The 24,043-nt window shown below is 39.7% G+C and overlaps 1 protein-coding gene across 2 annotated transcripts in view; it reads left to right on the plus strand.

Annotated features, from left to right (window-relative positions):
* The window catches only part of LOC143300608 (E3 ubiquitin-protein ligase TRAF7-like), a 116,902-nt gene that overhangs the window by 59,488 nt on the left and 33,371 nt on the right, over positions 1-24,043 (plus strand). For both annotated transcript variants that reach the window (XM_076614391.1, XM_076614390.1), the window contains exons 6-11: positions 938-1,062; positions 14,717-14,822; positions 17,111-17,252; positions 19,280-19,384; positions 21,819-21,896; positions 22,445-22,531. In XM_076614391.1, coding sequence (XP_076470506.1) covers positions 938-1,062; positions 14,717-14,822; positions 17,111-17,252; positions 19,280-19,384; positions 21,819-21,896; positions 22,445-22,531 — 643 coding nt within the window. The remainder of the gene's footprint in view (positions 1-937; positions 1,063-14,716; positions 14,823-17,110; positions 17,253-19,279; positions 19,385-21,818; positions 21,897-22,444; positions 22,532-24,043) is intronic.

A 24,043-nucleotide genomic window follows, 5' to 3' on the forward strand; every position in this document is an offset into this window, starting at 1 on the left:
GTGAAACGTGAACCCTGTATCCCCGGCATGTCAAACAGCTGGAACAGTTCCATGTGAGATCACTGTGCTTGATCATGAACATCTGAAATTTCAGCTAATCATGAACATCTGCTGGTAGGACAAAGTCACAAACCAAGAAGTGCTGGACAAATCTGGCTTATGGAGCATTGAATCAATGTTGCTGAAGGCTCAGCTATGCTGGACTGGCCATGTCAACAGGATCAACAACAGCTGCGTATCTAGACAGCTGAAATAGGGTCAGCTAAAGAAAGGCTCATGCAGACAGGGAAGGCCAAAATTGAGGAATAAGGACACTTTGAAGACCTATCTCAAGTGGAGCGGCATACAGCCTCATGAACTTGAAGCATCTGCAGCAAACAGACCAGCATTTAGGTCTCTCATCTATGGCTGACTTTGAAGAGGACCAGCAATGTATAGCTGCTGCGAGAAATATGCATCACATGGCAGCGTGTGCCCCACCCCCAGACAACAGACTACCATTGTAACATTGGTGGGCACCTGTGTGCCTCAGGCCTTGGACTGCGGAGCCACTTCCATCTCATTGCTGAAAACACAGACTGCATCATCTTCAGATTACAATGACTTACTTTATTAATAAAGCCCAAAGGACTCAACTTTTTTTCTTTCTTTTTTTTCTTAGTTGCCATTTTGGGTTTATATTGTATCAAATTCAGTTTATGTATTTAATTGTGTGTGCACTTGTATTTGTGTGTGTGTGTGTGTGTGTGTGTGTTGGTACCTGTAACTTGTTGAATTCAGTGGCTGATGGATGTGTGTGTGTGTGTGTGTGTGTGTGTGTGTGTGTGTGTGTGTGTGTGTGTGTGTAAGTGTGTTAATGTGTGTTGTGTTTTGTTGTTGTTGTTTTTTTAGTATTTTGGATGGAAGTAAAGGGACTTTCATATGCTTGTTTCAACAGCACATTTGCCAGCCTCCAACAGCAGTGTGAGCGACTGTCGTTACAGCTGCAGCAGCTGTCCACTCCAGGTCAACCTCTGCGTAAATCCCAGTACAGTTCTTCTTCATCGTTAGCTGAAATTTCAGGTAAACATGCTGCTCTCCTTCATCTCAATTGAAATACCTGTGCAATTGTTTCTCCATTACGTGACTGGATATCTGCAAATAACAAAAAAAAAGAAGAAAAAAAAGAAAAAAAAATTAGAAAGAAGAGAGAAAGAGGAATTAACCTCTTGACTGCGCTGTTGACGTACGGCATACATCATGAAATGTCACTCAACAATGCTGTATTGACGTGCGCCGTACGTCATGTTACAACGTTCTGTTTCAAGTCCCACATTACAGAAAATGCAGTCTGCTCCCCTGAGAGCTCTTTATCTCCTGAGTTCCATAAGCTAAAATTATTCATTGGATTGTCATATTTATGGCGAAAGTTTTGCAAGTTTGTACGAAGCTCAAGTTGTGTTTGCAAAGCCATGGCTGAACGCAGACAAACCCCGACACTTGCACTAATTTTGAAAGAAATCTTTCGCGATGCAAACATTAGAGATGAAGATTGTGGACTGAATGAGATAGAACTGCGTGAAGTTGATGCTGAAGACGCTGATTTTGACATGGAGGGGGGTGGGAGGTGGAGTTGCTTGACGAAACTGAAGACAGACAAGCTCAGCTGATTCAAGATGCAGGTGGGTGTTTACAAGGTTTGTCAGTTTATTATTTGCTTTCTGTTTGTTGTAACAATGAATATGACTGCATTGTGTGTGTTTTGAATGTGTTAGCTGTGGTAAGTAGCTTCGTCAGTCACTGATCAGTGTCTGTGTGAGAGAGAGAAAGTCACGTGTGTACTGTGTGACCAATGCTGTGCGAGGGGGTGTGGCTTGCTGGCTGGCTCATTGTTGAAGACATCGTGTGTCACTCGCCAAGAGCTTTCTGTGAATTCGTTCCCGAGTGTGTATTGGGTTGTTGTTGTTGTTGTTGGGTGGGGGGAGGGGGCCGGGGCCAGGGAGAGGGTGGGGGTGGTGGGGGGGAGGAGATGTTTACTAAACTGAAATCAGAGAATGATATACAGAATTATATGCCTAAATTACTTTGTAAATGCAACACTTGTAGAAGTGTGTGTGTGTGTGTGTGTGTGTGTGTGTGTTATTATGAGAAAGAATGAAGGGGGTGTGGCATACCATGAACCAGTTTCAGTGTGTGTGTGTGTTGGGGGGTGGGATGTTGCGGGGAGGGGGGGTGTGGGGGGTGGGGGGTAATTGTGTGTGTTTGTATTTCAGCTTCTGAAAACAATCAGAAATAAAATGGTACCATTTCATAACCTTTTTATATGTAAAAAAAACCCACAACAACAAACTTAGTCTTTTATGCAATGTGTTTCAGGTATGCAGCATGGTGATGATCATGATGTTCATCCTGGACCATCTGTAGTTGACAACTTGCCACAAACCTACAGCTGAAGACCAGCAGCAGCAAGACCAAAGGACAGTAAACAAGCCTCCAGCACTTCTGGATTGCAACAAAAACATGGGTGCCATGGACCATCATGACCAACAACTGCGGCCCTACGATGCCACAAGGAAAACCCTGAAGTGGTACAAATATCTGTGTGTACATTTTCTACAAATTGCCATCCTGAATGCACACATCCTCAACAAAAAAGCAGGCAACAGCATTACGTTCCTGGACTTCCAGACGGATGTAACTAGTGCTATGATTTTTGGTGACCAAGACCCAGACACTGCTACAGATGACCACGCTGTTCGTCTGTGTGGACAACACTTCATTGATGTCATCCCACCTACCCCACAGAAGGCCCGGCTACAAAGGAGGTGCAGAGTCTGCTGGAAGAAAGGGCAAAGAAAGGATGTGAGGTTCTACTGCCCAGACTGCCCCAGCAAACCAGCACTGTTTCCACAAGTACCACACACAGCAATTTTACTGGTGATAGATGCTGGGTGAGTACACCCTTTTGATTGTTTGTGTGGACTGTGTTGGAGACTTATGCACCTGGACACTGTTCCACAGCCTTTGACAGTGTGTATGGTTGATCACAACAGTCAGAAGAAAGACTGGTTAATAAGCTGGTTGATGTTGTAGCACCTACATGATGGAATGACAGTCCCAAATTTTTTTATTATTGCATTTTATGGAATTTTTGTGTCAGATTGGCTCGTTATTTGAACATGTGAGTATTAAAAACAAAATCTTGGTTCATTTTCCTTTCATTTGATAGTACTTTTATGCACTTATCTTCAGTACTTTTTGAAATATAAGCAAATTAAAATCATTGGCGTGTTTTTCTTGTTTTTCTGAAAATTTTCTCAGCATAGGCTATAGCAAAACATACTAGCAGTGAAGGGGTTAAAATTTAGAACTGCTTTAATGTACTGGGGAAAAAAAAGATATTTACAAGTTTGCCAAATCATGTCCAAGCTTGTGCCCTTTTAGTGATAAAAATAAACACACAGAAACACAGCTTCTTAATTAATGATATGCTTGGTTGAACTCTTTGTTAGTGTTACCAAATTCAGCAAAACAATGAGATTAATTATCAGTATCTGAAGTGATGGCACTTTTAGGACATTTGCTTTTCTTTCAACTCCAGGAAGCTCCACAAATAGTACTTTTGCAAAATTTGGTCACGAAGTAAAAGAACACAAAAACTCTTGTTTCATGGACTGATAGATTTTCACTGTTTCTTTCCTTGTGAGATAAGGAGTCTGTAAAGTCATTGATACATAAGCTGGGAAGCAGATCTGTCAGGGATTTGTTATTGCTGGTGTTGTGTGTATGTTAAAAGTGTTCAGTCATAGACTTTACATCATGAGTATTAAACATACATGAGAAGGATTCTGTCAAGTGTATAAATTCTATTACTGTGTACCTGAGCTGGGTGGTGCACCGGCAAGGTACGACGTGGGTGTGTGCAGCCTGGAAAAGGGTTATTTTTAGTACTTTTCAAGTGAAGATTTTTTAAATTTTTTATTATTTTATTTTATTTTTTTACAGATTCAGAATAATGTTTGATGTTATACACAGTCAAACTAATGCAAACCAAGTCTATTGATTTGTTCTGTTTGGCCAAAATTTGCGGTAATCCGGTGATAAGACGTCTCGCTATTAGTCTGCTGTCTGCTGGCCAATTGAATGCCATTTCTGGCTGGAGCAAAGTACTCATTCACAATTGCCACCATTCTTGAGATAAGTACATTATCCTGTTGTTCTGTCTTTGCCGACCTCTTATGCATTAGAGGTGATTTTCTTGCATGCTTGTTCGATGCAACATTCCAAGATGTTTTCATCTCAGAATTCAAGTCATTTACATCATTTGCGTCAATTCTTGACATCTAGTTCAATGCTTTATATCATTTCCAATTTGTTCACGCTCCTTTTTCTTTCTTTTTTTCTTGTAGGCTCGGCGTAATGTTTGTGAATGACTTGTCCCGATTGCTATGCCTCATGCCACCATGCAATTGCTGGACTCATGTGGTTGGGATAGTGCTCTCTCAGGAGACTGGGGTTCTCCTGTTTGTGATCGGGCTGTTGCATCTTTGCAGATGCATCTTAACACAGTCTGGAAGGCGACTGGGAGGAGTTGTGGTCACGTTTGACACTAAGTTAACCCAAGTAAATGGTGGTTTTGTTGAGGGCTGTGCCTGTACTGTGGATAGCGCCAACATATTAAAAGGAAATTCATATATATATATATATATATATATATATATATATATATATATATATATGTGTGTGTGTGTGTGTGTGTGTGTGTGTGTGTAAAGGGGCTTATCCTCATAAGCAGATTAGGTGTCAGCCCTCTATCCTTGATGCACTGAGTAGGCTCTCAGTGGTGGCACTGCTCTCTCTCTTTTGATTTTTCTCTGTTATCATTGCCTGTATTTCTTTATTATTCTCATCGAACCCGTCTTGGTTTCTTCGGGTTGCTGGTCCGAGATGTTCAAGGGCTGAAGTGTAGACAGCATCTCTGAAGGCCATCCACTGTTCCTCTACGCTGGTCCCGTCTTCCTGTGGTGTGTCTGGCAGTCTGCCTTTAAGGTCATCGGCGAGTTCTTCTGCAACCTTGCTGCTTTTCAGCTTGGAGACATTCAGCCTCTTTGCAGTCTTCTGACCTTGGTGTCTTCTCATGGGCAGAATACGAAGCCTGAACTTGGACACAATAAGGCGGTGGTCGGTCCAACTATCGGCACCACACATGGTTCTCGTCACTCTGACGTCCAGCCTGTCCCTCTTCCTGGTGATGACATAGTCTATGAGATGCCAGTGCCTCGAGCGAGGGTGTTGGTGATAACAAGGTCATGTGTGGCACATGTCTTGAGGAGCAGAAGGCCATTGCTGTCACACTTGCCAGTGCCATGTCTTCCAGTGATCCCTTCCCAGGTTTAGTAGTGTGTCCCTACTCTGGCACTGAAGTCCCCGAGAACAATGAGCTTCTGACTGTGGGACTGCTGAAATGAGGGCGTCGAGTTCTTCATAGAACTTGTCTTTAATGTCATCTGGGTTGGTCATGGTGGGAGCATAGGCACTGATCAGTGTTGCACTCTTCTTGTTTGAGAGTGGGAACTGAAGTGTCATCAGGCAGTCATTGATGACCTCTTGAAGCTTGGAAAGTTTTAAGTCGAGGTGAGATTTGATGGGTAATCCCACGCCTGCTTCTCGTTGTTCAGCGCTGCTGCGACCTCTCCAGAAGAACGTGTATCCACCACCACAGCCTGTAAGCTGGCCCTTGTCTGCTAGGCGCGTTTCGCTGAGAGCTGCTATGTCCACATTGTAGCAAGCTAGCTCTTTGGCAACCATTGCAGTTCTTCGCTCTGGTCTGTCTGCCTTGATGTTACCCAGCAGAGTTCTCACGTTCCATGTGGCAAGGTTGAGCACCATCACTTTCTTCTTCTTTTTTGTTGGTCGACCTCAGTAAGGGATCCCGACCAGGTGCATTAATATAAAATGGCCAGGGAGAAGTGAAGCAGGCTATGTTTGAGGTACCTTTTCTAGCCCTTTCATCCATGGAGGTGAGCAGAGTGGTCCTAAAGAGGGCTGCTCAGACACTCAGGGGGCTGTTGAACTCCACTGCTGCTTCGGTCCAGTAGAGAGTGACCCTATGCCCTGGGCCGCCTGTGTACAGGTTTGTGACAACAGTTTCAAGTGTATCTGCACCTGCTGCTTGGCCACTTCCCTATTGTGAATCGTGAGGGTTCTGTAGACAGTGGAATTCTCTGATGATTTATTAACATTTTTATACTGCCAGAGCCTAATATTAAAGCTATTTAGGCAGTAACTGACTTGCATGCTATTTAAAAAAGGATTGTTATATACGTGAACTAAATATGAGATTGCCTGGCAATGAAAATAAAGAACAAGAAAAATACAAAAGATCCGATACTGAAATATACATGTTAGTTCCTAAGTACACTGCATAAAACAAGTCACAATAAGATACAGCATCACATACACTAGATTTGCCTCAAATAAACCAAACGGGGGCACTGCATAAAAACCTGTACCCAAGACAAAAGTTGGCAGGGATAAGTAAACCATAAATATGATTACCGGTATTTAAAAAAAAAATTACAGTAAGATTACGATATTAATTACAGGAGCAAAAATATCTGTATGTGTACAGCGCAATGCAGTGAATAAAATGTCACTTTGTGAAAAAAGAAAAAGGCATTGGAGCCCGAGTAAAGTGGATGAAATTTGACCCATTATATAAAACATTACGATAAGACTAAATGTACAATTACAATGTACAAGCATTCGAATCACACATTATACATGTTAATGCAGATTTAAGGAAAAAGCAGTGGAGGCTTATACTACAACCATTATAAACATAAGAGGTAGACCAGAATACCGTCCCACCATCGCCCCAGCATCCCTAACAGCTCTGAGAGCAATGGATGGGCGCCATCCAGGCCATTGGTAGCACCTTACAACTGAAAGGTTAATAGCATGCTTATGTATCAATAGATACATAAAAAGTATTAAATTACACAAAGTTAACAGAGGCATCCGGGCATTAATGTACGAATCAAATGTATGCATTTATATGGAAAAGTATACTAAGTAGACTTACTTCATCTCAATAAAAAAAATTAACAATACTACCACCACCAACACCATCATCATCACCATCACCATCGCCATCATCACAAATACAATAATAATATTTAATATGATTTAAAATGAAGATTAAACAAGGAAAACATACAAATCAGGAAAGCTCCTAACACTCCCTAGGAAACAACTCAAAACAAAAACCGAGGTCACACCAGGAGCGAACACACTAACAAACAAGACGCATCTTGGTCATACACTCACCACCCCCACCCGCCCCCATCCCAAAACGCCCCGCCAAAAAATTAAATCCCAACACAACCCCGAAACCCGCCCTGGCCCAAAGAAAACAGAACTATTTTCAATACAGCTGTCTAAACCAGATGGCCAATACTGCTAAGCAGTTCCCAGAGGAAAACTCCCACAACTCTCCAGCCTAGTGTTGGGTGTCTAGTTAAAAGGCTCTGTCTGTTCAAAAGAATGCTATACTTCCTGGACAGTGCCTGTAAAACAGGCATCTGGCCTATAACAGAGTTACATGTGATAATATGAGTAAAAGTAAGTAGTTGGCCACAACTGCAGCTTTGTAGTGTAAATCTGGTTTTAAAAGTTTTTGCTCTGAGGTGGTAAAATAGTGGTAAAAGTTCTTTAGAAAGCTTAGGAAATGTTCCTTTTCTACTGATGTCAGTTTCAACCCAATCCTTCTCTTCTGCTAACTTTCTATGCTGATCTTTCCAGAATTCCATGGTGACTAGCTTCAGTTTAGCAGTGGCCTCACTGTCAGGCCAATGTCATTTGTTACACTGGGAAGATTAGCACCGGCTTTAGCTGCTCTATCTGCATTTCATTACCACATATGGCTGTGTGACTTGGGGATCCACTGCATGGACACTTTACAGTTGCGACAGCTCAGTTGATGAATGATATTATGTATATCTTTTACAATGTCTTTTCGATTTTTCTTTGGAAAGCTGATTTTGAGTCAGTTAGAATAACAATGTCAGACAGCGCACGTGGAAAATCAGCTATGTACGAAAGAGCCCTCAAAATGGCATACAATTCTGCAGAAAAAATTGATACATCGTCGTTGAGATGAAACTGTTTTGTTACATTAATGCCTGGAATGTAAAATGCACACCCGACATGTCCATCTTCAAGCTTTGAGCCATCGGTATAAATATTAAGTGATTGAAAGAATTGTGAATATATTTTTGTCAGAGCAACTGCTCCAAGTAAGACAGGATTTGAATTTTTTTTTTAGAAGGGACCAAGATCCCAACTAATCGTAGCTTTTTCCATGAGCCACGGTGGGAATGGATAGTTTGGGACAGGTACAATTTGTTGTCTATTCAGTTTAGCTTTTTGACATTGTTCCATAGTAAAGTTTCCAACAGACTCTGTCTGAGCATCAATCCTGGGTGGGTTTTTTTTCCTACTTAATAGTGCTGGATCATATCTGTTATCAAAATCGATATCTAGTTCTTGGTTTGTGGAATTATTGACCATGTTTGCTCTCATAGTGTACTGAGTAACTCTAAGTTTTCTGTTAAGTTCTAATGGGAGCCATCCAACCTCCCTATAAATAACTTCCTGTGAAGAACTATTAGGTACATCTAAAGCGTATCTTAGGAACTTACATTCCTTTGTTTGCAGCTTAGTAAGGGTTGAGGGGTTGGCTGCATAAAAGACCTCTTGACCATGAGACAGGTGACTACGTACTAATGCTCCTATAATCTGAACAATCTTCTTCTTGTGTCTTACCCCTTCAGTAGATTTGAGAATCTTTATGATGTTCCAGACTGAGTTTGTTTTTGCAATGAGATGTTTGATATGTTCCTTCCAGGTCAGTTTGGCATCGATAATGAGTCCTAAAAATTTAACTTGTGCAGAACAACTGATCCTGCAGTTATTTATATGAATATATAAATCTTTATTGTACCTGCTTCTATTAAAAACCATAAAAACTGTCTTTTCTGCAGCTAATTCAAAGCCATTATCCTTCATTTAATTAACTATCAAATCAACAATTTTTTGAAAACGGTTCCGAACTACCCTAACAACGTACTGAGATTTCAAATTTTTATAATTTTCATTTGTCCATAGTGTCAAGTCGTCTGCATATGGAACAGTTTGCGCATTTTTTAGTGGAACAGTGTGAATATCATACAATATGATATTAAACATAACTGGCACGATAATACTGCCCTGGGGAATTCCCGTATCTGTTCTTCTGGAGTCAGACAATGTTGTTCCCACCCTTACTCTAAAAGAACATTCTTGCAAGAAAGCCTTACAGAAAGCGTACATTCTCCCATTTATACCTACTGTGGACATTTTGTGCAATAGCTTTGCATGCCAGATGGAATCAAAAGCCCACTGCACATCATAAAACGCTGCCATTGTTGTCGTATTTCTAGCCAAAAACCGCTTAACATGTGATGTTAGTTTAACTATGTGGTCTACACATCCACGACCTCTTTTGAACCCTGCTTGGGAAGCTGGGATTATCTTATCTTTCTCTAGATAATATTCCAGGCGAAAGAAAGGAAATAAGGTAAAGTAAATAGAGAAACAATTACCTGAAGTATTGCAAATGATGGACCTGGCTTACCAGACATTAAACATTATGTAAATGCTCTTAAGTTCATTTGGATTAGAAAGCTAAAAACCACCAATAGTAATCTTTTATAGCATGTGTATTTAAAAAAAAAAAAACACACAATAATTTAACAGTTAAGACCCAATCTACCAAGTTTCAGTTTCAGTTTCACTTTCTCAAGGAGGCGTCACTGCGTTCGGACAAATCCATACACGCTACACCACATCTGTTGAGCAGATGCTTGACCAGCAGCATAACCCAACGCGCTTAGTCAGGCCTTGAGTGCATGCTTACATATTTGTGTACCTATGAAAGTGGATTTCATTTTACGTAATTTCGCCAGAGGACAACACTCTCGTTGCCATGGGTTCTTTTTCAGTGCGCCAAGTGCATGCTGCACACGGGACCTCGGTTTATCGTCTCATCCGAAAGACTAGACGCTCAGTTTGATTTTCCAGTCAAACTTAGGAGAAAGGGCGAGAGCGGGATTCGAACCCACACCCTCACGGACTCTCTGTATTGGCAGCTGAGCGTCTTAACCATTCTGCCACCTTCCTCCAATCTACCAAACAGACAGAAACTGAATCTTTTTTAGGCAGAGGAGGGAAGGTGGCAGAATGGTTGAGACGCTCATCTGCCAATCATAGTCTTCAAAGGTCTGGGTTCGAATCCTGCTTTCACTCTTTCTCCCAAGTTTGATTGGAAAATCAAACTGAGCGTCTAGCCATTTGGATGAGATGATAAACCATGGTCCCGTGTACACTACGCACCTTGCACATTGAAAAAGAACACATGGCAACAAGCAAGAGTGTTGTCATCTAGCAAAAGTATGCAGAAGAAATTCACTCAGATTGGTACACAAATATATATGCATGCACTGAAGGCCTGACTAAGCGTGTTGGGTTATGGTGCTGGAAATGTATCTGCCTAGCAGATGTGGTATAGCATATATGGATTTGTCCAAACGCAGTGATGCCTCCTTGAGAAACTGAAACTGAAAACTTTGGGCAGATGTATAAAGGCATATAACCATTTTGGAAAGAAGATACTGGCAGAAGATTCATCAGAAGTTTTTGGTTGAATCAGTATTTTACAATGATATTAAGATTGGAAACAAATGTGTTTATCTAGTGAAATGGACAAAGAAAGGTTTATGTTATAGTAAAGACCTGTTATGTCAGATGGTTCGTTTTTATCCTTTAGACACCTCAAAGAAAAATATTGTCTTCAAACACACATCATGGCATATTTAAGTTGCACCCAAGCAGTTAAAAGTTAGATTAAACAAACTGGCGATTTGTTATAAGCAACTTTAACTGTATATTCTTGAGAAAAAAACAAACACTAAATCATGTAGTAAATGGAAAGAAAAGTTACATATAGAGACAGACTGGAGTATTACTCCTAGGAAGGACAAAACAATACAGGAAATAAAATTGAAATGGTTCCAGATTAGAATTATAGAATTATTGGTGACATCTGTTATTTCATATGTGAATTGTGAATAAGACAGTTGTTCTTTTTGTATAGGAGGATGAGATAGTATTCTACACTTGTTCTGGAATTATATACATGTCCACTTGTCTGGGAACAATTATGGCTGGCTGTTAATGACTGCAACAATATTTCAATAGATGATTAACCAGTTGAGTGCCTATAAGATGTCAGTTATGTCCTGCAAAAGGTGTTGCCAAAGTGCCTATAAGACATCCACTGACATCCTGCATGTGTTTGATTTTTCCTTCATCAGAGTTTGGCACAATGAACATGAACACACTCTGAATGGTTAGTTTAATGTGTCTGGATTATAAACAAACTATTTATATGAGCATTCATCAGGTGGAAGACCCCTTTTTTCTCAATAACGATTTGCTAACTGGACCACTTGAAGCACGCGTGAAAAGAGCGTTTGCCTCACATGCCAAAAAAGCGTCAGACACTTTCTCAAGTAAAGACAGAGGTCCCAGTCAGTGGATTTACACAATTTCCTGTGCTGAAGATTATTTATGAGTATAATAATGAGAGATGGATCTGTTTTGTGACTGGTTTGATCTGGAAGATGATGACAACAACAGTGATGAAACTGACAAGAACATCCTACTCTTTCTTCAGTCCATCTTCCCAGTCAGACATCATTTTTGAGCAAGTGACCATGACTGACATTGAAGGTGTGGTACTTTCACGTAATTCGTAATTCGAGAAGAGGGGGAGGAGAGATAGAGGAGTGGTGTAAGACAATATAGGTCGAAGGCCAGACAGAAGGCGTGGTAAGTGGGTGTGACTCACCGGTCATTTTACTGTCTTTTCATGGTGATTAACTGCCAGGGATGGCAACAGCTAATCATCCTCAGTTTTTGTTAAATCTAGGGTTTACAGACAATAGACTGGAATCATATGTGTTTTACTTTTTCACTCTTTTTGTCATGTATTAGTTAATTGATTATTTAAAGAGGAGATGAACTAGATGCTCAGCAGACACTTTGACAAATTTGACAATGGGGAGAGCACTGGAAAAGGTATTGTTGTTGAAAACATTGTCAAATTATTGAAGTACCTGCCCTCAATATGAGAATGTGAGCTGTTAGCCTGTTCTCCTTGTTATTTTGCTGAAGCAAAAATAGTATGTGGTATGGCGATGAGATATATTTTGTCTTCATGAATGGAATTGAAATTGTGTCTCAGCTATTGAACAGATACACAAAAGAATGTGATTCTTCCTTTTTACACTATCAGCCCTTTCAGTCCTTTAGGGTCTTTTGCCTGTGCAGCCTTTCCAGCCTGGCATGTTTTGGCCTAGCTGCATCAACAGGAAGGGGTGCTTCACTTCAGGCACAAATTTATAGCAGCCACTCAACCAATAGCTACCAAACTTCACATTATTACTGAAATGTAATTTTGACACAAACTGCTGAAGTCTCAAGACAAAGGATGTAATAGGATACTTTTAACTTTAAATCAGAAACAGAAATAGTAAAATGTCAACTTCTGTTGATGTTGAAGGTTGTGGGCTATCTCCTTGATTGAAATGTCCGCCACTTGTCCACACTGGTTGCTAATTTCATCTCCTTCACTTTCCCATGAATTATCGAAAGAATTATAAGAAAAATCATCGCTATCTGGGTTGAATTTGCTGCAAGAGTCCATCATGATTTCATTGAGCTCTAACCTGTGCAGTAAGCCTTTGACGTTTTACCATATCAATGTTGAAAACAGGATAAAAAAACACACTGATCGTTCCATTTTTGGAACAAAACTTTGCGTGCAAGTGAGGAAGGAAGTTAAGTTGGAGTTACTTCCCTTACATAGCAGTTTCATGCATAATAATAAGCTGAGGAATCAGTTTGAATAAACGGGTTTCTTCGCTCACCTGTCAAGCGGGCTCAGGCGGAGAATGGCGATCAGCGGTACACGCCTCTCAGGTGGGCGCAGGGTTGAATGAGTTAATATCATGCTTGAAGTTTATTTATTTATTTGTTTGTTTGTTTACTCATTTCTCTGTTTATTTATGTCTGTTATTTACTTATTTATTTTATTGTTTTAATATCATGCTTGAAGTTTATTTATTTGTTTGTTCCTCTCAGGTGGGCGCAGGGTTGAATGAGTTAATATCATGCTTGAAGTTTATTTATTTTTTTGTTTGTTTACTCATTTCTCTGTTTATTTATGTCTGATATTTACTTATTTATTGACTCACTTGTGTAAACAAAGTGAGTCTATGTTTTAACCCGGTGTTTGGTTGTCTGTGTGTGTGTGTGTCCGTGGTAAACATTAACATTGACATTTTTCTGCAAATACTTTGTCAGTTGACACCAAATTTGGCATAAAAATAGGAAAAAATCAGTTCTTTCCAGTCATCTTGTTTAAAACAATATTGCACCTCTGGGATGGGCACAAAAAAATAAAATAAAATGAAGCCTAATTATATGCAAACTGCATTTACTGTTTATATTTTTTTTATTCTCTAAACTTGGCACTTTGACCTGATATTCTGACACAACAACAAGAGCAGTAATTATTATCATTTTTTATTCAAACAGGAACTTCTTTTGCTAAGCATGGAAGTTTTATTTATTTTGCAAACGTTTTGGTGCAGATAGTAAAAAAGGGAAATTACTCTGTAATTAATGCTAGGGGACTTAATTTGCTTTGAACTGATCTTTCTCATCTTAAACATTACATTTTGAAATTATACTCAGTACATAAAAAGCTTGTTTTTTTTCAAGTGTATCACAAGTGAGTCTTGAAGGCCTTGTCTCTCTTGTTTTATTGTTTGTTTCTGTAGTGTTCCTGCTTCAAAGAAAACCTTGCATGTACAACAATGTCCTATTATTGTGCCTCATTGATTGTAAAATGTATTTCTTTGGAAGTGAAAAAAAAACCTTCTTTGCAAGGGAGAAAAAAGGGAAGGAAATACAATTCACTCACCTCAAGCATCAAAAGAGTTAATCTTGAACAATTACATAAAATTCACCTTAACACACAAGCACAAAACAAAAGATGATGATGAGAAGCACACACTGTCACTTTCAACACAGAATTCAACACAAACACAAATCCCATCAGTATTATCATGTTTTTTTGATAATTTCACTTTCATCTGTAACAACTTCTTCAAGTAAATCATTTTCATTTTCTCTGTGTTTATCTTATTTTCAAAATAGCTTCACTCATAGCCAGAACCACTCTGAACCACTCTTTAAACACTTCTTCAAGTGACATGACTGCCCATTGTTCACTTTGTTGTCATTTTCACAGCAAAGTGACCAGGGTTGAGTATGTTGTTTCAAATCATGGATTGTACTGGGTAAAACTGATCTATATGAATGGAAGTTAGTCCAAAGATATATGAATGATTGCTGAGTAGAATTTCATGAGCATTTTCCCTTGAACCATTGCTGGGAAGTTTTTGTTTAGAGTAAAAACTTTGCATGCAGATGTGCGTGCAATGTGTCAAACAGCATGTGATGGTATTGCATAGATATGTATGCATGCTATGTTTCTGTAGAGCTTGGAGCTCTGAACATATGTGCTCAGAATGTTGTCATAAAGTTAACTGATATATCTGAACGACAGGGGTTCCATCAAGAGGCAACACAAGTTACAACCTCAGTCCCAGCAGTCCCAGTGCTGTGGAGAAGTGGGAGATGCCTTTCCAGTTCAAGTGCATTGGTACCCTTAGGTAAGACTCCATTTGAAGCTGTTAACACCGTTAAGCTGGATACATTCAGTGCTTTGGAATTCTTGATTTAAGAACAAACAAGTACAGTAACTTGCTTTGAAAAACTCTTAACCAGTAGAGTGCCTAAAAGATGTAGCTGACGTCCTACAAAAAGTATGGTATTGCCATAGTGCCTATAAGACGTCCACTGACGTCCTGCATATGTTCCGATTTTTCCTTCTTTGGAGTTTGGTTTAATTCACATATAAACAGACTCTGAACAGTTAGTTTGATGTGTCTGGATTATAAAAATACTATTTAAATGAACATTCATCAGGTAGAAGACCCCTTTCTACTCGATAATAATTTGCTAACTGACCACGTGATACGCGCGTGGAAAAGGGGTTGCATCATGTGCAAAGAAAGTAATTGAAAACTGTGTCCAGTAAAGCAAATAGTCACAGTCAGCAGATTTACACAATTCTGAAAGTTCTGCTTGTGATTATGGACAGCTTTCACGATGGAGAAGGATCTCTCGATCTTGTCTGATGATTGGTTTGAAAACGAAGGTGATTGACAACAACAGTGACAAAACTGACAGTCCATTTGATGCTAATTCATTCCATCTATCCAATGAGACAGCATTTTTGAACAAGTGGCTATGACTGACAGAATATGTACAGCGAGCATTGGAAGGAGGAGAGGAGAGGGAGAGGAGTGATGTAAGATGATAGGTCGAATATCAGCCAGAGTTCATGAAGGGGGCATGGCTTTTAGGAATGAGTGTGGTCACATTTCAATGCAGACTGTAGAATCAACAACTGCCAATGCTCCACGATTTTCAGAAAACGCATGGTGGAACTTGCACTGGACATGAAACATGTGCTTTTTGTTTTTCATGCTTTTTTTTCTGCTGAATCAGATGGTTGACTTGTTTGAAGAGGTGACAAGCCGGATGCACAGCAGACACTTTAATTGGCTCACGTGCAACTTGAATGGAGTGAATGTCATCAAGAACTTTTTTCCTTTTTTTTTTCCTGCCCCATCATCTGCACTGTTTCAGTGGCATTACTCCCACGCTGCTCATTTAGATTCCCCCATACACGGCTACACCCAGGTTCATCCGTCGCAGTTCCAGCGTCAGCAGTCCACAGGGAACCATCGATGTTAGGTCGCCAAGAGGCCACACACCAGAGGAGACCCTGCACTGCTGCTGAGTCACTTCGGTGGTGTTCAGTGGTGCCTGTTCTGATTCAACATACTTAGGACACCATCTACTAAGCCCCCTACTAACAACAATAATGGCCCATGAATCTGCTGACACTGACGACATTGACAGGACTCACCCCAAGCACGGAAGTGGAGGGGTATTGAAACTGAGGTCACCATGAGAGCAGGGCATGAAAGGCCACAGATTTTGAGACTATTTTGTTTATATTGATGACGATGAAGGAGGAGGAGGATGACAATGATGATGACAGTGTTGCTATGGAGGTCCATTTTGGTTTGGGACTGCGTGACAAGGCTGTACTCTACGCTTCCTGTCATAATGATATCCCAGCGTTAACCAGGCCCGAGAGATACAGACAAAAAGCTTGCCAGCTCAGTTTCTAAGATGGTGATTGACCTTTTACGTTGACTTTACCCACCTTTGTCATTGTTGGGACAGTGATTTACTTACATGTCTGCATGAGCTATGATTTATTTTTATAAACTTATAGCCAGTTTTAATTTCTTCTACAGGTATAACCTGACAATAGGCATGCTATTTCTAGCTGTATTTTGTTTCTTTTCTTTATGGATGTCATTATGTAGAGGTGGAAATAGACTTTTTTGTTGCACAAAAATTATTATCTTTACATGCCTGAACAGTTATCTACATACAACCTAATTGGGTAAAAGAGCCCAGAAGCAGAATCTACACTCATTTTCCTTTACAAAAACATTCACTTTCTTTCTGTATCACCCATAGCTTTTGTGCTATAATTTTTTGTGATTTATTACCCCCGAATCCTCAAAAGTCCCTGGCAAGGGGAGAACACTTTTTTTTTTTTACAAAATTCTCTAACACTGAACTGGTTAATTTAAGAACAAACAAGTACAGTAACAAGTACAGTAAGTGTATGTGTTTAACCACAGTGCTTGTATTTTGTAGTGGACAAGATATGTTTTTTGTCGTGCATTTGTATACAGTGTGGTATGCACAGTATGTGAATGGCCAAAAAGCCATTTATAAATGGGAATGCACACACACATGCGCGCACATACACATGCACACACAGGCCAACAGGGTTCTGTTTGATGTTCAGGGGCCACCAGGACATTGTGTGGTGTCTTGTTGCATCACGTGGGCGGCTGTACAGTGCAGGTAATGACCAAATAATCAAGGTGTGGAATGTGGACCAGCTGGCCAAAGGCTGCATTGACAACTTCCGTGGACACACTGACAGGGTGAGGGTTCACTGGTAGCAAAGAAGATGTGTGAAAGTCACTGAGCAGGAGACCTGTAACATGACTGCCAGTGTCACTTCCTGTAGCAATGTGGTCATTGCGTTTTTCTGTACATACCTCTTTCTTCCAAAAGTATTTTGTTATCTCTTTTGGACATAAAACCTCATTACCGGAAGTGCCATCTGCACATAATCTTCAAGGTGACCTCCAACCAAGAAATTATGTCTTTAGTGGCTTATCTGATCTCTCTTTATGATGATGTAATAATAAGATTTTGTTCTGTTTCATAATTGAAACAAGAGAGGCAAGGCCTTCAAGACTCACTTGTGATACACTTTAAAAAAAAGTTCTAATCATTAAAATGTGTTCTGTATTTGTTAGTATAAAGCTCCGAGTTAAAAAAAAAAAAAAAAAAAGAAAGAAAGAAAAAGTCCTGATGGCAGATTTGAACCCTGCGTGTTCAGGTGAGAAGAAACAGTCTTACCCAATACACTATCGTGACTACTTAACTGACGTTCAAAAATTTAACATTTAAACATGCTTTTTTAAAGGGCGATAAATCAGTTGCGTTAATTGCAGTGAGAACACTGTTCAAATCATATTATTCTGGTGTATCTTGGGCATTCAAAAAATCTTTAAGGGCAATTTAAAATTCTTTTAAGTCTGCGGTAAAGGAGACGTGGCTATCGCCGCAATCACACTGCAGTATTTAGCCGTTTTCTCTGGATCTAGATAGATGTACAAGTTTAGTTACACCCACCGGGAATGTACGACAGTCGATTCAGTTTCTCTTTTATGTTCATTCTAGTTTTATAGTTTTAAAGTTGATATGAAAATTGAGTATTTTGTTAAACTAATAACATGTAGAGCCAAGTACCAGTACTTCTAAACATCGTATGAAGTGAAAAGGACTTCATTTTGAGAAAGTCAAGACTGGAAATTTTTTCGTTTCATCAATTCAAGGGTATTAACTCTCATGGTTTACAATTTTTAACTGTGAATTCTGACTGATTTTGTTGATATTTTTATGGCAGTTTGGGGCATAATCCAGTAAGTGATGAGGCGTTCACAAATCTTTCTCTGAATAAATATTTAACGGTCTGCTTCTCCAACTTTCCATCACATGTTATCATGTATTGTTGATTGAATATAGGATTGAACGGGCAGGTCAACAACTTGTAAAAAAATGGCGACCTTCGCGTTCACGAGGAATATGAGCACGCGCTTTGAATATGTATAAATATGTGTATACAATTGATTTTTGCCCATCACCTTCAGGGCTCAGCCAGTAGACCTATAAAGTCCACTTGTAGTATTGATTTTAGTATTTTCCAAAAAAGACCACTTGGGCGAATGAACATAGTGAAAGCCCTGTACACTGAGAGTAAAACACACAAGCATTTAATGTATTGAGTATAATTTCAGAATGTAATGTTTAAGATGAGAAAGATCAGTTTAAAGCAAATGATTCCCCCTAGCATTAATTACAGATTGGTTTCCCTTTTTTTTTTTTTACTATCTGCAGCAAAGATGCATCAGAAATATAACTTCCAAGCTTAGCAAAAGAAGTTCCTGTTTGAACAAAAAAATGATAAAATGTCTGCTCTTGTTGATGTGTCAGAATATCAGATCAAAGTGCCAAGTTTAGAGAGTAAAAAAATGTATAAATATAACAGTAAATTCAGTTTGCATATAATTTGGCTTCTTTTTTGTGTGTGCCCATCCCAGAGGTGCAATATTGTTTTAAACAAGATGACTGGAAAGAACTGAATTTATCCTATTTTTATGCCAAATTTGGTGTCAGCTGACAAAGTATTTGCAGAGAAAATAGCAGTGTTAAAGTTTACCATGGACACACACACACACACACACAGACAACTGAACACCGGGTTAAAACATAGACTCACTTTGTTTACACAAGTGAGTCAAAAATAGACAATAAGAAAGAAAAATAAGAAAAATAGAAAGAGTTATTGAAAACTGACAATGGCTGTGAGAAAATGACAGAATTGTCTTTTGTTGCACAGGTCCATGCAATGGTGATGCATGGGAAGAAACTGTTCACAGGTGGTGCGGACACTTCCATACGGTGCTGGGACACAGAGAGAGGCTCACAGACAGAAATCGTGGAGGTAGGTAGATAAAGATTGTCCTTCAACTTTCTGTCTGTTAAATCAGGTAGCTTTCTGAAAGTAGGATAAAGGGTGTGAGGAAAAAGCTATAGTTGATTTTTATATATCTTTGTTTTGGTATGTGTCTTATATGTCTCTGTGCTTTTCACTCTCTGTCTCTCCTTTTGTTCCCCCCTCCCTTTCCACCTCTCTCTCTTTATTCTCCCTGAAACTTTATTTTGTACTTTTTACATGTTAACTGTTGCCTTTTTCCGCTTTTTTCTTCTTTACTCCTCATGGGCTAGGGCAGCATGAAGAAAAGCTCAATAAGCATATTAAGTTTGACCATTGTTATATATGGATGCCAGATACTGGACAGCGTGTGTCACTGCTTCAACTTCCATTGTCAGCTTAAAGGTTGAGACTACGCGGAATGTGCATGCACAAGTGTGCTTATTTGTACACATGCATCAGTGCGCAAAAGTTTATTGTACATGTCCCATTTTCTTTTTAAGTACTTGCCTTCTGTCATGTTTTTGAAAATCATTTTGTTATTTCTACTTATTTACCTATTTGTTTACTTGGTTTTACTTGTTTATTAACTATTTTTTAAATCTTACTTTCTTTCAGTTTGTTGTTTTCAAACACACATGCACGCATGCTTGCATGCACAAAGTCTTGTCAGAGAGTATAGGTGTAAGCACTCAGTTTCATCTCTGTGTCTCTCTCTCACTCCCTCTGTCTATCTCTCTTTCTCTCCAGAAAAAGCTTGTGTGATGTGAGAGGCAATGGCACTAATTCAAAGATCAAAAAGTGCTGCTTCAACAGTGTTTTACAGATATATGTGTGTCTGTTCACATCTCAAAGAACATTACTTTATAGGTAAGCTGTGATAATTGACAATAAGCTTTCTTGGAATGAAAATTGCAAAGGCAACAGTCACATTTACTATCTCTATGTCTCTGTATTTTTCTGTCTCTCTTCCACTCTTTTTGTCTCCCTATCCACCTCTCTCTCTCGTCTCCCTGCCCTCTTCCCCTCCTGGGATTCCACCTAAAAGCTTACATCTTTGGTTTTGATGTACACATATCTGAATGATGAAACTTTGTTTTCAATTATTTATGTATTGACTGTTCCTTTTTTTCCTCTTTTTTTCTTTACCCCACATGGCTAGGGCAGTATGTAAAAAAGCTAAATAGGCATATTATTGTTTAACCCTTGTTATGTATGGATGCCAGTAACTGGACAGCATGTGTCACTGCTTGAAGGTTTGACTGTAAGCAGCTTGTGCATGCACATGTGTGCTTATTTGTATGCATGTGTCAGTGCGCACAAGTTTGCTGTACATGGCCCATTTTCATTCTTATTTTATTTTGATTACATGTACTTGTCTTTTATTATGTCTTTTTTTAAAAATTCATTTTATTATTTCAGCTTATTTACCTATTTGTTTACTTTGTTGTATTCATTTTTATTCCATTTATGTTTACTGTTTCTTGAATTTGTTTTATTTCATTTTGTTCAGTTTTCAAACACAGACACACACACATACACACACACACACACACACACACACACACACACACACACACACACACACACACACACACAACATGCACGTCAGTCTTAACAGAGAGAATATGTGAAAGCACTCAGTCTGCAGTGATTTTACTTTTGGTGCCATGTGTTGGGGTGGAAACTTGACCATACATGACAAAGACTGGTTGGAAAAAGTTATTTGTAAGTGGGTGGGGTAGTGGGTAAAAAACAGGACACTTTTGGTGACATGTACAGTAGAAAACTAACTGACACCAGTGACAGACCCCGACAGTTTTGACAGATGAAACAATCCACTACATGATGACATTAGTAGCAGATGGTCAGACATAAGTGTCAGCTTTAGAGCTCCACATGCAAGAACATCTTGTCACATGAATTCATTCATTCCCACAGCCATTTGTGCATTCAATCAAAATGTGCAACATTCTCATTGATAGGACTGTAGCACTGTACCCCTCCCCTGAACTTCACCAGCATATCCCTGCTTGGCTGTATTGGTAAAGCCCCAGAGAGATGAGTTCACAAACAAGTTGCTACTAGTACCATCTGTTATCTAATCATATCTCCTCAATCAGGATTCATCCCAGGTGACCACACAGTCAATCAGTTATTTTGTATATAATTTATGATTTGTACTCCCTGTTATTCATGGAGTCAATATGTAAGCTGTAAACCTTGATACTTCTGAAATTGTTGGTTTGTGTGTAGCACAAAGGACAACTTAGATTCCTAGATGTATCTGTGCAATTGTCATAAAAAGTTGGGTCAGATTTTAAAATATTCCCTGCAGGTGATCCTCAAGGTTCTATTTTACGATCATTTTTATTCCTTATTTATGTCAATGATGCTATAAACAATACTTGAGGTGGAGAACTGATTGAGATGAAATGTGCAGGGTGCACATGACAACATTATCTGTGCCATGGCCATCGCTGGAGAGTATCTGTTTACCTCCTCCTTCTCTCTCATTAAGGTAGGCATGCATGTATCTTTTTGTCTGGGTCATCAGTCTGTATGTTTATCAACATTTTCTACTTCATCATTTGTGAATCTATCTCTCTGTGTGTATGGATGTGTATTTGCTTGCATGTGTGTGTCTGTTTGTGAATGTGTAAATGTGCATGGATGCTTTAAAATAAATGTCTGTGATTATATGTGTGTATGTGTGTGCGCATGATGTGTGTAAATGTGACTCTGTGTGTGTGTGTGTGTGTGTGTGTGAGAGAGAGAGAGAGAGAGAGAGAGACTTGGTATAATATTAAGTTTATATTTGTCAATGTAACAAAAGATGTATCTCTTAATAAATAGTTTCTGATAAAATCTGGTCACAGATACCATGATTTCTGGCATGTAAGGTACTACATGACATAAGCTGCATCTTAAACTATTTTGAACAAGATAATAGATATTCATGACATTTTTATAAGAATTATATATTTTGTGGAAGTTTATGGAGGCCATTCACTTTCGAAAGAATGCTGGTTGCAGGTTTCATAGTGTCTATATATTGTTGTTGTGTAGGTGTGGGAGGTGAAATCACTGTCATTTGTTACGTCCTTTAGCGGTCTTCATCACTGGGTGCGGGCCCTGGCCCTCAACCCTGCCAAGGTGGGTCTCAAACCCCTTTTTCCAAGAGTTACCTCAATGTCTGTCCTGTCTGTCTTTTCACACGAGTTGTCTTCCTCAGTGTCTGTCCTGTCTGTCTTTTCCCACGAGTTGTCTTCCTCAGTGTCTGTCCTGTCTGTCTTTTCCAACTCGTCTGTCCTGTCTGTCTTTTCCCACGAGTTGTCTTCCTCAGTGTCTGTCCTGTCTGTCTTTTCCCACGAGTTGTCTTCCTCAGTGTCTGTCCTGTCTGTCTTTTCCAACTCGTCTGTCCTGTCTGTCTTTTCCCACGAGTTGTCTTCCTCAATGTCTGTCCTGTAATGTCCGTGAGCGGCCAGAGCAGACTCTCAAGGTTTTTGTTGACGGTTGTCTTCGTAACTAAGTAACCCTGCACATGCGCCAGGAAGGGGACATAACTCTACATCTCCCTTTCTTAACAGAAAGCATGCATTAGATTTAACTTTGCTTTTAAACATCCACAAGCATTGTTTGTTTTTCAATTAGTCTTTGGCAAATTCTAAAACCTTATTCTAAAACCTGTTTAGCAGAAACACTTATCTCTAAACTTCAACAATTGAACTCCATTCACTTTTCGTCCTGACTTTGTGTACTTTGTCTTTTGATCCTTCTGTTCTTCACAAATCAAGTCTTTGAGGCGTTTTCACTTTTTGTCCTGATATTGTGTATATTGTCTTTTGACCCTTCAGTTCCAAGGGCGGGTTGTCAGGCCTCTCCTCTGGTTGATGGAGTTGTGGGGTAGTCCTTTCTTCAGCAAGCTCTTCACTGTTCATTTCAACGCGAGTCTCCAGGTTTTGCTGTGGAAGAATTGCTGTTGCTCTCGGTGTTGCAGGCTGCGTTGCTTTCTGGTTCCAACTTTTTCGACGAAGTTGAGTACGGTTTCTGTGCTGAGGACCTTGTTCAGTCTGAACAACAACAGACCGAGGTGTAACGTTTTTGACCACAACTGCTTCTTTGGTTGTTGGAGTCTTCACCCACACAGGTTGTCCATTTGAGAGTTGTGTGGCTTCTTTCACTCTATGTCGCAGATCATGGTAATGTTTCTGCTGATTCCTGAATTATTCATCCTTCATCCAGAATTTCTCAACTTCCAGTTTGAAGGGAATGTGTTGACTGGGCATTGTAGGCACACAGTTTCCGAGTTTTCGGCTCATCATCAGTTCTGCTGGACTGTAGCCATTTTGAAGAGGAGTTGTATGGTAGTTGAGAAGGGCAATGTAAGGGTCAGTAGACTTCCTCAGGAGATTTTTCACGGTTTGAACAGCCCTTTCTGCTTCACCGTTCCCTTGTGGATGATAGGGACTACTAGTCAGATGAGTGAAGGTGTAGTCCTGTGAGAATTTCAGGAATTCTCGCGAGTTGAACTGTGGACCGTTGTCGGATAGAACTATTTCTGGAATTCCAAATCTTGCAAAGATGGATTTGCAGTGTTCAATGACAGCTGCTGATGTAGTCTGCTTCAGGTGCACAGTCTCCATCCACTGAGAATAGTAGTCAACT

Source organism: Babylonia areolata, chromosome 26 (genome assembly GCF_041734735.1).
Source record: "Babylonia areolata isolate BAREFJ2019XMU chromosome 26, ASM4173473v1, whole genome shotgun sequence".
In the NCBI taxonomy this organism is placed as follows: Eukaryota; Metazoa; Mollusca; class Gastropoda; order Neogastropoda; family Buccinidae; genus Babylonia; species Babylonia areolata.